This window comes from Panulirus ornatus, chromosome 17 (genome assembly GCF_036320965.1).
Source record: "Panulirus ornatus isolate Po-2019 chromosome 17, ASM3632096v1, whole genome shotgun sequence".
In the NCBI taxonomy this organism is placed as follows: Eukaryota; Metazoa; Arthropoda; class Malacostraca; order Decapoda; family Palinuridae; genus Panulirus; species Panulirus ornatus.
This window is the reverse complement of record NC_092240.1, coordinates 33,665,775-33,680,739: the sequence shown is the minus strand read 5'-3', so window position 1 is coordinate 33,680,739 and position 14,965 is coordinate 33,665,775. Positions and strand designations below refer to the sequence as shown.

The window sequence follows — 14,965 nt, the reverse complement described above, 5'->3', positions numbered from 1 at the left end:
TAGGGTAGGGGAGGAGGCGAAAGATCTGGGAGCGTTGAAAAATGTGTGGAAGTCGAGAACGTTATCTTTGAAAGCAAAAATGGTTATGTTTGAAGGAATAATGATTCCGGATGGATGTGCTGGAAATGAGATGTTTGAAGACAATATGTGGTGTGAGGTGGTTTGATCGAGTTAGTAATGAAAGGGTAAGAGAGATGTGTGGTCATAAAAAAGAGTGTGGTTGAGAGAGCAGAAGAGGGTGTTTTGAAATGGTTTGGTCACATGGAGAGAATGCGAGGAAAGATTGACCAAGAGGATATATGTGTCAGAGGTGGAGGGAACTGGGAGAAGTGGGAGACCAAATTGGAGGTGGAAAGATGGAGTGAAAAAGATTTTGAGTAATCGGGGCCTGAACATGCAGGAGGGTAAAAAGCGTGCAAGGAATAGAGTGAATTGGAACGATGTGGTATGCCAGGGTCGACGTGCTGTCAATGGATTGAACCAGGGCATGTGAAGCATATGGGGTAAACCGTGGAAAGTTGTGTGGGGCTTGGATGCGGAAAGGAGCTGTGGTTTCGGTGCATTATACATGACAGCTAGAGATTGAGTGTGAACAAATGTGGCCTTTGTTGTCTTCCCTAGCGCTACCTCGCGCGCATGCGGGGGGAGAGGGTTATCATTTCATGTGTGGCAGGGTGGCGACGAGAATGAATAAAAGCAGCAATTATGAATTATGTACATGTGTATATATGTATATGTCTGTGTATGTATATATATGTATATGTTGAAACGTATAGGTATGTATGTATGTGTGCGTGTGTGGACGTGTATGTATATACATGTGTATGTGGGTGGGTTGCGCCATTCTTTCGTCTGTTTCCTAGCGCTACCTCGCTAACGCGGGATAAGGCGTATATGTGTGGAAAAATAAAATAAATATATATATATATATATATATGCCTGAGGGTAGGGGAGAGAGACTATTGCCCACGCATTTCCTGTGTGTCGAACACGTCGAGTTTGTGGGGCGGGAACGAGTGGAGTCAAGAATTTTCCCTCTAACTCGTCTGCCCTTGACGGTGCTTTGCTCACACGGGAAATGGCAAGAATATATATATATATATATATATATATATATATATATATATATATATATATATATATATATATATATATATATATATATATTATGTATTATTGTATGTCTCCCTGAACCACCACCGTCTCAAAATTATGTTCGATATCAGAGGAGCACAGAGCAACATGAAAAAACATTTTCGACAAACAGAGACCCATATATGTCAGCGTCAGATGTTTTCTTAGCAGAACTTGAAAACGTCTCCTTCACTGTACAGCTGTAAACTCCACAGATCATGAGATGTTAATCCCACCTTTCCTTCACCTTGCCTCTGTTTCTTATGACAGCAACACATAGGAGTATTATGTTATTCTATGGATGTTTTATGTTCTTTCTGCTGAACCTGGTAGTATAATTTTACTACAGTAACTGGTAGGATAATGTCACTACAATACCTGGCGGTATATTGTTGTTACTACAACTGACAGTATAATGATACAACACGAGGCAAGGTAATGTTATTGTAACACCTGTCAGTATAATGTTACCACAATACGGGGCAGTGTGGTGTTACTGCAACACGTGGCAGTGTATAATGTTACTGCAACACTGGCAGTGTATAATGTTACTGCAACACGCGGCAGTGTATAATGTTACTGCAACACGTGGCAGTGTATAATGTTACTGCAACACGTGGCAGTGTATAATGTTACTGCAACACTGGCAGTGTATAATGTTACTGCAACACGCGGCAGTGTATAATGTTACTGCAACACGTTGCAGTGTATAATGTTACTGCAACACGTGGCAGTGTATAATGTTACTGCAACACGTGGCAGTGTATAATGTTACTGCAACACGTGGCATTGTATAATGTTACTGCAACACGTGGCATTGTATAATGTTACTGCAACACGTGGCAGTGTATAATGTTACTGCAACACGTGGCAGTGTATAATGTTACTGCAACACGTGGCAGTGTATAATGTTACTGCAACACGTGGCAGTGTATAATGTTACTGCAACACGTGGCAGTGTATAATGTTACTGCAACACGTGGCAGTGTATAATGTTACTGCAACACGTGGCAGTGTATAATGTTACTGCAACACGTGGCAGTGTATAATGTTACTGCAACACGTGGCAGTGTATAATGTTACTGCAACACGTGGCAGTGTATAATGTTACTGCAACACGTGGCAGTGTATAATGTTACTGCAACACGTGGCAGTGTATAATGTTACTGCAACACGTGGCAGTGTATAATGTTACTGCAACACGTGGCAGTGTATAATGTTACTGCAACACGTGGCAGTGTATAATGTTACTGCAACACGTGGCATTGTATAATGTTACTGCAACACGTGGCAGTGTATAATGTTACTGCAACACGTGGCAGTGTATAATGTTACTGCAACACGTGGCAGTGTATAATGTTACTGCAACACGTGGCAGTGTATAATGTTACTGCAACACGTGGCAGTGTATAATGTTACTGCAACACGTGGCAGTGTATAATGTTACTGCAACACGTGGCAGTATAATGTTACTGCAACACGTGGCACTATAATGTTACTGCAACACGTGGCACTATAATGTTACTGCAACACGTGGCAGTGTATAATGTTATTATAACATTTAGGCTTGTCTTTCATACAATTGTTTTGTCTCGGGTTCTGCATGTTGATCAGTGGCTGGGTTATTGCGACGGCAAGGGTTGTACCGGCGTAGAAGAACAAAAAAGGAACACACACACACACACACACACACACACACACACACACACACACACACACACACATACACTGGCTGGGGAACATTGGCGGGCGTCCAGCTGAAGTGTCAGGGAGGCACAGGGTGGGTGGGGCGTCCGTGAGAGACCAGTAGGCAGGCAGACAAACACTGACCTCCTGGCAGACTTACGCCCTGACACAGACTCACTGTAAACACTGAAGCTTCTTTCTGACAGGTAGACTGGTAGACAACACACACGTGTACACACACACACACACACACAACGACACGCCGTACAGACAGGGACAGTATAGGAGTGATAGGTGCGTCGTGAGTTACCTTCCGAGGGGGATGGAGGAGCCGTCAGCACCAGCAGTAGCAGTAATAGCGAGACCATCCTCCCTTCTGACGGTGGGAACCGTACACTACTGACGGTGTTCGTCCCCCGCCTGCCGTACACACTCTTATCTGACTCACGAACAATCTCGATTGCTTTACTGAGGCGATTACTGCTTGTTGTTGAGATGTTATATATATATATGTAATGCCATACATTGATACGTCATTGATCGTTATGTATGCTTAAATGCTCAGGGTATTTACTGGATTTCTCATTACTGCGTTTCACGTAGTACGTGACACTACGTTGTTGCTGGACCCACAGAACCATATGCTCTCTTTGTTGGTCCGATACGAAATTAGGTTTGTTTTTGTTTTACTCAAGCCATCGAAGACGTACTTACACATAGTCCAATAGATTGTTTTCTGTGATGAACTCTGAGCAGTAGCCTGTCTTAAGTTGTTCAACAATCATGATGAGGAAAGTTTGAATTAATCATAACGAGGCGATCCTTAGACTTGATGACTTGGTCTTTGACCTGTTGAACCAGCCAGGCCATCGTGTTCATGAGTAGTACAGTCATGCTCATGTTCAGTTTCAGTGTGAAAAAGAAATTGACTTCCAACATCATGTAGATATTTAGTTTCCCTCCTGCAGCATTGTCTCTGGTTCTGTACGGTAGTGAGGTTATCACATGACCAAGTTTATTCATCGTAGCTTAGTATACTTGCAGGGAGAGCTAGTAATTCCTACCACCACCACGACCCACCTCTCCCCGGCTGTGAGGACAAGGTAAACGCTTATGTCTCCGTTATTTTCGTTTTGCGTATCTCCCCAGCTGGTTATATTGGGTGCCACGAGGGAGGTAGGAGGCTGGGACGACGCGGTCTCAAGGCGAGATGAAGAGGCTTTTTACATGCGCAGTTTTCCATTGGATATATATAAATTATTTTTTTTTTACCAGAGGATATATTTAGGACGGCCCCCTGTACTGGCCAGGTGCCTGGATGTACGACGAATCTGGTAACCTTGCCAGAGGTATACACAACACGGTTAGATCCGCGGCTTGATGGCCTCGACGTGTTGTGTCACTGGGGTACACTGGCCCTCGGTGGACAGTCGGCTCATACCAGGTAGTGCAGCGCCCTCCCGCTCAGAAGACCGTCACACGATTAAAAAAAGTGCGTTACACTTGTGTGTTAAAACGAGTGAACGATACATGGTTGGAGAATATACCTAGTCATGATCACCAACAATATCATTATTATTATTATTATTATTATTATTATTTATTTATTATACTTAACCGCCGTCTCCCGCGTCAGCGAGGTAGCGTAAGGAAACAGACGAGGAATGCCACAACTCGCCCACATACACATATATATATACTTAAACTCCCATACACGTACATATACATACATATACATTTCAACGTATACATACACAGACATACACGTATATATACAGCTGTACGTATTCATACTTGCTGCCTTCATCCATTCTCGTCGTCACCCCGCCCCACATGAAATAACATCCCCCCCCCTTCAGCGAGGTAGCGCCAGAAAAAGACAACAAAGGCAACAAACGTTCACACTCAGTCTCTAGCTGTCGTGTGTAATGCACCGAAACCACAGCTTCCTTTCCACATCCAGGCCCCACAGAACTTTCCATGGTTTACCCCAGACACTTCACATGCCCTGGTTCAATCCATTGACAGCACGTCCACCCCGGTTCACCACTTCGTTCCAATTCACTCTATTCCTTGCACGCCTTTCACCTTCCTCTATGTTCAGGCCCCGATCTCTCAAAATCTTTTTCACTCCAACCTTCCACCTCCAGTTTGGTCTCCCGTTTCTCCTTCTTCCGTCCACCTCTGAGACGTATATCCTCTTTGTCAATCTTTCCTCACTCGTTCGCTCCATGTGCCCGTACCATTTCAACACACCCTCTTCTGCTCTCTCAACCACTCTGTTTTTATTACCACACATCTCTCTTACCCTTTCATAACTTACTCTATCAAACCCCCTCACACCACATGTATATTTCATTTCCAACCATCCCCCCTCCTCCGCACAACCCTATCTATAGCCCATGCCTCGCAACCATATGACATTGTTGGAACTACTTTTCCTTCAAACATGCCCATTTTTGCTCTCCAAAATAACGTTCTCGCCTTCCACACATTCTTCAACGCTCCCAGAACCTTCGCCCCTTCCCCCACCTTGTGGCTCACTTCCGCTTCCATGGTTCCATCCGCTGCTAAGTCCACTCCCAGATATTTAAAGCACTTCACATCCTCCAGTTTTTCTCCACTCAAACTTGCCTCCCAATTAACTTGTCCCTCAACCCTACTGAACATGATGACCTTTCTCTTATTCTCATTTACTCTCAACTTTCTTCTTTCACACACTTTACCAAACTCAGTCACCAACTTCTGCAGTTTCTCACCCGAATCAGCCACCAGCCACTACTCGCTTCCCAAGCCCTCTCATCCACAACAGACTGCATACTTGCCCCTCTCTCCAAAACTCTTGCATTCACCTCCCTAATCAAATTAAACAACCATAGAGACATCACGCTCCCCTGCCGCAAACCGACATTCGCTGGGAACCAATCACTTTCCTCTCTTCCTTACATCCTTGGTAAAAACTTTTCACTGCTTCTAGCAATTTCTCTCCCACACCATATACTCTTGAAACCTTCCACAAAGCATTTCTATTAACCCTATCATGTGCCTTCTCCAGATACATAAATGCTACATACATATCCACCAGTTCTTCTAAGTATTTCTCGCAGACATTCTAAAGAGCAAACACCTGAAACACACATCCTTTACCACTTGCGAAACCACACTGCTCTTCCCCAATCTGATGCTCTGTACATGCCTTTACCTTCTCAATCAATAACTTTCCATATAATTTACCAGGAATACTCAACAAACTAATATCTCTGTAATTTGATCACTCACCTTTATCCCCCTTGCCTTTGTACAGTGGCACTATGCATGCATTCCGCCAATCCTCAAGCACTTCACCATCATCCATACATACACTGATTATCCTTACCAAACAATCAACAACATTCACCCCCTTTTTTAATAAATTCCAATGCAGTACCATCCAAACCCGCCGCCTTGAGGGCTTTCATCTTCCGCAAAGCTTTCACTACCACTTCCTCTGTTTACCAAACCATTATCTTTGACCCTCTCACCGCGTACACCACTCCGACCAAAACACCCTACATCTGCCACTTTATCATCAAACACATTCAACAAACCTTCAAAATACTCACGCCATCCATTATTATTATTATTATTATTATTATTATTATTATTATTATAATTATTATTATTTATTTGTTTATTCATTTATTATCTATATTATACTTAATCGCCGTCTCCTGCGTCAGCAAGGTAGCGCAAGGAAACAGACGAGGAATGACCCAATGTACCTAAACGCCCATACACGCAAATATACATACATATACATTTTTACGTATACATACTTATACATACACAGACATATACATATATTCACGTGTACATATTCATAGTTGCTGCCTTTCTCCATTCCCGTCGCCACCCTGCCACACATGAATATGCATCCCCCCTCCAGCGAGGTAGCGCTAGGAAAAGACGAAAAAGGGCATATTCGTTCACACTCTGTCTCTAACTGTCCTGTATAATGCACCGAAACCACAGCTCCCTTTCCACATCCATTCTCCACAAAACTTTCCATGATTAACCTCAGACGCTTCACATGCCCTGGTTCAATCCATTGACAGCACGTCGACCCTGGTATACCACATCGTTCCAATTCACTCTATTCCTTGCTCGCCTTTCACTCACCTGTATGTTCAGGCCCCAATCGCTCAAAATCTTTTTCACTCTCATCCTTCCACCTCCAGTTTCGTCTCCCATTTCTCCTCGTTCCCTCTACCTCTGACACATATATCCTCTTTGTCAATCTTTCCACACTCATTCTTTCCATGTGACCACACCATTTCGACACAACCTTGTTTGCTCTCTCAACCGCACTCTTTATTACCAAACATCTCTCTTGCCTTTTCATTACTTACTCAATCAAACCACCTCACACCACATATTGTCCTCAAACATTTCACTTCCAACACATCCACCCTCCTCCACACAACCCTATCTCTAGCCCATGCCTTGCAACCATATAACATTGTTGGAACCACGATTCCTTCGAACATACCCATTTTTGCTCTCCTAGATAACGTTCTCGCCTTCCACATGTTCTACACTGCTCCCAAAACCTTCGCCCCCTCCCCCACCGTGTGACTCGCTTCCGCTTCCATGGTTCCATCCGCTGCCAAATCCATACCCAGATATCTAAAACACTTAAATTTCTCCAGTTTTTCTCCATTCAAACTTACCTCCCAATTAACTTGTCTCTCAACCTTATTATTATTATTATTATTATTATTATTATTATTATTATTATCATAAAGCCTTAGTGAAATGGCTTAGGCGGACATGAATCCGCGAGTCCGGTCGTGTCCATACTTAGGCAACCTCAGCCAACATACCAAGTTTCCTTGATCTCTGGGCTTGTGTAATAAGTGGACGTGTAACTGATACAAAGAGAGAGAGAGAGAGAGAGAGAGAGAGAGAGAGAGAGAGAGAGAGAGAGTTTCCGTGTTACAGCTCCTTGGTCAGCTTCCTCATCACTTAATATGCCACTAAGATTTACTCAGTCACACCATTTGATATGGTTGGTATAAACGTAGCATCTGATTCGTCTCGGGAACCCCACAGAGCATAGAGGTAAGTTCCTCTGAAAGAGATGAACAAAGATTAGTCTTTTTTGAGCATCAAACCCAATTACACCAAAGCTTGGGTTGTCTTTGTGTGGAGGAGCAGCAGCAGCAGCTGTTGTACTTATTAGTTGTGGTGTTGCGGGCAACCATTGTGTTGGGTCTACAACAACGGACTCTACCCGTTGATTGTGTTGCTTGTAACGTCTTGCTGTACTGGTGTTGTTAATCTTGGATGTGTACATCTTTAATGATGTTCGTCCAGTGTTGGTGGAATTTATTTGATGGTGCCAATAACGATGGGGTTTTTTTGTATGGTATACAGGGTATTGATCTTGTTGTTGTTGTTGATCTTATTTATTTTTCGGTGTTGTTGTTAGAATTCATCTTCCCATGTTGTTGTTGTTGTTGACTGTATTCATCCTGCGCAATTGTTGTTGTTGATGGTATTTATCTTAGTGTTGTCGTTGACCATGTTTGTCTTGTGTTGTTGTGATGTTTATATATTTTCTGTTTCGTTGTAATGTTTTTCTTTAAGTTGAAATATATTATTGTTTGTATATTGTATTTTTTTATGCATTTAAAACTTATATTACTGACAGTGTTTCATGTGTTTTTTGTGTTGTTGACATTATGATGTAGTTCCAAGTGTATTTACTATATATTTGTTCTACTTGTTTACTTGTCGTTAATGATATTATCTTGACGTCATGTTATCTTAACATCATGTTATTTTGATGTCTAGTTATTTTGATGTCTTGTTATTTTGATGTCATACATTTTTGTCCTCTTGTATTTGCGCAAATATTCCATGTTATGTTGTTGTTGTTGTTGTTGTTGATATTTGTTGTGTTCATGTTATGGTTCTCGGTCTGGCTACATGTATTATCATCACTCATAATCTCATTTTGTTTATGTTGTTACGACCATTGTTGTCACGTTGTTGTTGTTGTTCAGTTTACCTTTGCAATTACGTTTATCTTAATCCTTTCGTTAAAGTTGTTTGTTCTAGCATTTAATTTCGTTGTTTTCAGTTTTCCTTATTATTGCAGATTCTTATTTTTTGTTGTTGTTTTTGTTAGTTTTACTTGCATCTTTGTCCTGCTGTTGTGAACATACTTGTGTCGGCGTCACACCACTGATCCCCCATGTTACGTCTTGTGTCACAACCGTCACAAGAGGACCTGTTCACTATCGTGGGTGAGATGAACATTGAACACGACACCAGCACACTGACCACGGCAACCATTGTGCACACCACCACCTTACTGTTCAAGCTGAACACACCAGCTTACTGCCCAAGCTGAACACACCAGCTTACTGTCCATGCAGAGTACACCAGCTTACTGTCCATGCAGAGTACACCAGCTTACTGTCCATGCAGAGCACACCAGCTTACTGTCCATGCAGAGTACACCAGCTTACTGTCCATGCAGAGTACACCAGCTTACTGTCCATGCAGAGTACACCAGCTTACTGTCCATGCAGAGTACACCAGCTTACTGTCCATGCAGAGCACACCAGCTTACTGTCCATGCAGAGTACACCAGCTTACTGTCCATGCAGAGTACACCAGCTTACTGTCCATGCAGAGTACACCAGCTTACTGTCCATGCAGAGCACACCAGCTTACTGTCCATGCAGAGTACACCAGCTTACTGTCCATGCAGAGTACACCAGCTTACTGTCCATGCAGAGTACACCAGCTTACTGTCCATGCAGAGTACACCAGCTTACTGTCCATGCAGAGTACACCAGCTTACTGTCCATGCAGAGTACACCAGCTTACTGTCCATGCAGAGTACACCAGCTTACTGCCCATGCTGTGCGCACCAGCTTACTGCCCATGCTGAGCACACCAGCTTACTGCCCAAGCTGATCACACCAGCTTACTGCCCAAGCTGATCACACCAGCTTACTGCCCAAGCTGAACACACCAGCTTACTGCCCAAGCTGAACACACCAGCTTACTGCCCAAGCTGAACACACCAGCTTACTGCCCAAGCTGAACACACCAGCTTACTGCCCAAGCTGAACACACCAGCTTACTGCCCAAGCTGAGCACACCAGCTTACTGTCCGAGGTAAACACTGAACACGACACCTGTCTAGGTTGATCAGCGACCACAAGACAAGTTTCCAATTCGCCTTTTAACTGAAAAGTGAACATAACGCTGATCTGAGTAGTGAACACGATACTACCTCGGGACTTGTATAGAAAACAAGAGCAGTTCACTGTCTGTGTTTGAGGCCACCACTGAGACAAACGGTGAACAAGAGATCACTGAGAGTAGCAGTGAACTCGTGATTAGTTCACTTCAACAGTGAGATAAACATTGAACAAGATATCACTGAAAGAAGCAGTGAACACGTGATTAGTTCAACCTAAACAGAGACAGTGAACACATCATTAGTTCACCCCAAGAGTGAGATAAACAGTGAACGCGAGATCACTGAAGAGATGCAGTGAACACGCGATGATCTCATCCCATTTTTGTCTGAGAACGAAGGAAGCACTGCAGGCCACGCCACGTCCACCACCCGAGGTGAACAGTGAACACACGCCATATCCATCACCTGAGGTGAGCAGTGAACACACGCCACGTCCATCACCTGAGGTGAACAGTGAACACACGCCTTGGTCACCATCCGAGGTGAACAGTGAACACACGCCTCGTCCACCACCCGAGGTGAACAGTGAACACACGCCTCGTCCACCACCCGAAGTGAACAGTGAACACACGCCTCGTCCACCAACCGAGGTGAACAGTGAACACACGCCTCGTCCACCACCCGAGGTGAACAGTGAACACACGCCTCGTCCACCACCCGAAGTGAACAGTGAACACACGCCTCGTCCATCACCCGAGGTGAACAGTGAACACACGCCTCGTCCACCACCCGAGGTGAACAGTGAACACACGCCTCGTCCACCACCCGAGGTGAACAGTGAACACACGCCTCGTCCACCACCCGAGGTGAACAGTGAACACACGCCTCGTCCACCACCCGAGGTGAACAGTGAACACACGCCTCGTCCACCACCCGAGGTGAACAGTGAACACACGCCTCGTCCACCACCCGAGGTGAACAGTGAACACACGCCTCGTCCACCACCCGAGGTGAACAGTGAACACACGCCTCGTCCACCACCCGAGGTGAACAGTGAACACACGCCTCGTCCACCACCCGAGGTGAACAGTGAACACACGCCTCGTCCACCACCCGAGGTGAACAGTGAACACACGCCTCGTCCACCACCCGAGGTGAACAGTGAACACACGCCTCGTCCACCACCCGAGGTGAACAGTGAACACACGCCTCGTCCACCACCCGAGGTGAACAGTGAACACACGCCTCGTCCACCACCCGAGGTGAACAGTGAACACACGCCTCGTCCACCACCCGAGGTGAACAGTGAACACACGCCTCGTCCACCACCCGAGGTGAACAGTGAACACACGCCTCGTCCACCACCCGAGGTGAACAGTGAACACACGCCTCGTCCACCACCCGAGGTGAACAGTGAACACACGCCTCGTCCACCACCCGAGGTGAACAGTGAACACACGCCTCGTCCACCACCCGAGGTGAACAGTGAACACACGCCTCGTCCACCACCCGAGGTGAACAGTGAACACACGCCTCGTCCACCACCCGAGGTGAACAGTGAACACACGCCTCGTCCACCACCCGAGGTGAACAGTGAACACACGCCTCGTCCACCACCCGAGGTGAACAGTGAACACACGCCTCGTCCACCACCCGAGGTGAACAGTGAACACACGCCTCGTCCACCACCCGAGGTGAACAGTGAACACACGCCTCGTCCACCACCCGAGGTGAACAGTGAACACACGCCTCGTCCACCACCCGAGGTGAACAGTGAACACACGCCTCGTCCACCACCCGAGGTGAACAGTGAACACACGCCTCGTCCACCACCCGAGGTGAACAGTGAACACACGCCTCGTCCACCACCCGAGGTGAACAGTGAACACACGCCTCGTCCACCACCCGAGGTGAACAGTGAACACACGCCTCGTCCACCACCCGAGGTGAACAGTGAACACACGCCTCGTCCACCACCCGAGGTGAACGGTGAACACACGCCTCGTCCACCACCCGAGGTGAACGGTGAACACACGCCTCGTCCACCACCCGAGGTGAACGGTGAACACACGCCTCGTCCACCACCCGAGGTGAACGGTGAACACACGCCTCGTCCACCACCCGAGGTGAACGGTGAACACACGCCTCGTCCACCACCGAGGTGAACAGTGACACACGACCTCGTCCCCCACCCGAGGTGAACAGTGAACACACGCCTCGTCCCCCACCTGAGGTGAACAGTGAACACACGCCTCGTCCCCCACCTGAGGTGAACAGTGAACACACGCCTCGTCCCCCACCTGAGGTGAACAGTGAAACTCTCACGCCTCGTCCCCCACCTGAGGTGAACAGTGAACACACGCCTCGTCGTCCCTCGGGACACCACTGGGTATTTATAGGCGTGGCTGAGGCATCTTCCTCTCCTGTCTTCCCGTCATATCTCTAGCAGTCAGTCTTCACACCCTACCTGTCTCACACTGGCTGCCTCACCCTACCTGTCTCACACTGGCTGCCTCACCCTACCTGTCTCACACTGGCTGCCTCACCCTACCTGTCTCACACTGGCTGCCTCACCCTACCTGTCTCACACTGGCTGCCTCACCCTACCTGTCTCACACTGGCTGCCTCACCCTACCTGTCTCACACTGGCTGCCTCACCCTACCTGTCTCACACTGGCTGCCTCACCCTACCTGTCTCACACTGGCTGCCTCACCCTACCTGTCTCACACTGGCTGCCTCACCCTACCTGTCTCACACTGGCTGCCTCACCCTACCTGTCTCACACTGGCTGCCTCACCCTACCTGTCTCACACTGGCTGCCTCACCCTACCTGTCTCACACTGGCTGCCTCACCCTACCTGTCTCACACTGGCTGCCTCACCCTACCTGTCTCACACTGGCTGCCTCACCCTACCTGTCTCACACTGGCTGCCTCACCCTACCTGTCTCACACTGGCTGCCTCACCCTACCTGTCTCACACTGGCTGCCTCACCCTACCTGTCTCACACTGGCTGCCTCACCCTACCTGTCTCACACTGGCTGCCTCACCCTACCTGTCTCACACTGGCTGCCTCACCCTACCTGTCTCACACTGGCTGCCTCACCCTACCTGTCTCACACTGGCTGCCTCACCCTACCTGTCTCACACTGGCTGCCTCACCCTACCTGTCTCACACTGGCTGCCTCACCCTACCTGTCTCACACTGGCTGCCTCACCCTACCTGTCTCACACTGGCTGCCTCACCCTACCTGTCTCACACTGGCTGCCTCACCCTACCTGTCTCACACTGGCTGCCTCACCCTACCTGTCTCACGCTAGCTGCCTCACCCTACCTGTCTCACGCTAGCTGCCTCACCCTACCTGTCTCACGCTGGCTGCCTCACCCTACCTGTCTCACGCTAGCTGCCTCACCCTACCTGTCTCACACTGGCTGCCTCACCCTACCTGTCTCACACTGGCTGCCTCACCCTACCTGTCTCACACTGGCTGCCTCACCCTACCTGTCTCACACTGGCTGCCTCACCCTACCTGTCTCACCTACTGCTAGCTGCCTCGCCCTACCTGTCTCACACTGGCTGCCTCACACTGGCTGCCTCCCCTACCTGTTCTCACACTGGCTGCCTCAGCCCTACCTGTCTCACACTGGCTGCCTCACCCTACCTGTCTCACACTGGCTAAGCCTCACACTTCCTGTCTCACACTGGCTGCCTCACCCTAAGTGTCTCACACTGGCTGCCTCACCCTACCTGTCTCACACTGGCTGCTCACCCTACCTGTCTCACACTGGCTGCCTCACCCTACCTGTCTCACACTGGCTGCCTCGCCCTACCTGTCTCACACTGGCTGCCTCACCCTACCTGTCTCACACTAGCTGCCTCACCCTACCTGTCTCACACTGGCTGCCTCACCCTACCTGTCTCACACTGGCTGCCTCACCCTACCTGTCTCACACTAGCTGCCTCACCCTACCTGTCCTCACACTGTCTGCCTCGCCCTACCTGTCTCACACTAGCTGCCTCGCCCTACCTGTCTCACACTAGCTGCCTCACCCTACCTGTCTCACACTGGCTGCCTCGCCCTACCTGTCTCACACTGGCTGCCTCGCCCTACCTGTCCTCACACTAGCTGCCTCACCCTACTGTCTCACACTGGCTGCCTCACCCTACCTGTCTCACACTGGCTGCCTCACCCTACCAATCTCACACTGGCTGCCTCACCCTACCAATCTCACACTGGCTGCCTCACCCTACCAATCTCACACTGGCTGCCTCACCCTACCAATCTCACATTGGCTGCCTCTTCTACCCGTCTCACACTGGCTGCCTCACCCTACCCGTCTCACACTGGCTGCCTCACCCGACCTGTCTCTCACTGGCTGCCTCACCCTACTTGTCTCACACTGGTGCCTCACCCTACCTGTCTCACACTGGTGCCTCACCCTACCTGTCTCACACTGGCTGCCTCACCCTACCCGTCTCAAAGTAGCTGCCTCACCCTACCTGTCTCACACTGGCTGCCTCACCCTACCTGTCTCACACTGGCTGCCTCACCCTACCTGTCTCACACTGGCTGCCTCACCCTACCTGTCTCACACTGGCTGCCTCACCCTACCTGTCTCACGCTAGCATCCTCACCCTACCTGTCTCACGCTAGCTGCCTCACCCTACCTGTCTCACACTGGCTGTCTCACCCTACCTGTCTCACACTGGCTGTCTCACACTACCTGTCTCACACTGGCTGTCTCACCCTACCTTTCTCACACTGGCTGCCTCACCCTACCTGTCTCACACTGGCTGCCTCACCCTATCTGTCTCACACTGGCTACCTCACCCTACCTGTCTCACGCTAGCTGCCTCACCCTACCTGTCTCACGCTAGCTGCCTCACCCTACCTGTCTCACGCTAGCTGCCTCACCCTACCTGTCTCACGCTAGCTGCCTCA

General features: G+C 48.4%; 2 protein-coding genes across 3 annotated transcripts in view; one reads left to right on the top strand and one right to left on the bottom strand.

The window, feature by feature from the left end:
* Positions 1-3,282, bottom strand: part of LOC139754666 (lysosomal acid glucosylceramidase-like) — a 29,595-nt gene extending 26,313 nt beyond the window's left edge. Inside the window, exon 1 of the mRNA XM_071672212.1 lies at positions 3,131-3,282. Coding sequence (XP_071528313.1) covers positions 3,131-3,188 — 58 coding nt within the window. The 5' untranslated portion in view covers positions 3,189-3,282. The remainder of the gene's footprint in view (positions 1-3,130) is intronic.
* The window catches only part of Herp (Homocysteine-induced endoplasmic reticulum protein), a 188,355-nt gene that overhangs the window by 10,438 nt on the left and 162,952 nt on the right, over positions 1-14,965 (top strand). The gene's annotated exons all lie outside the window — the stretch shown is intronic.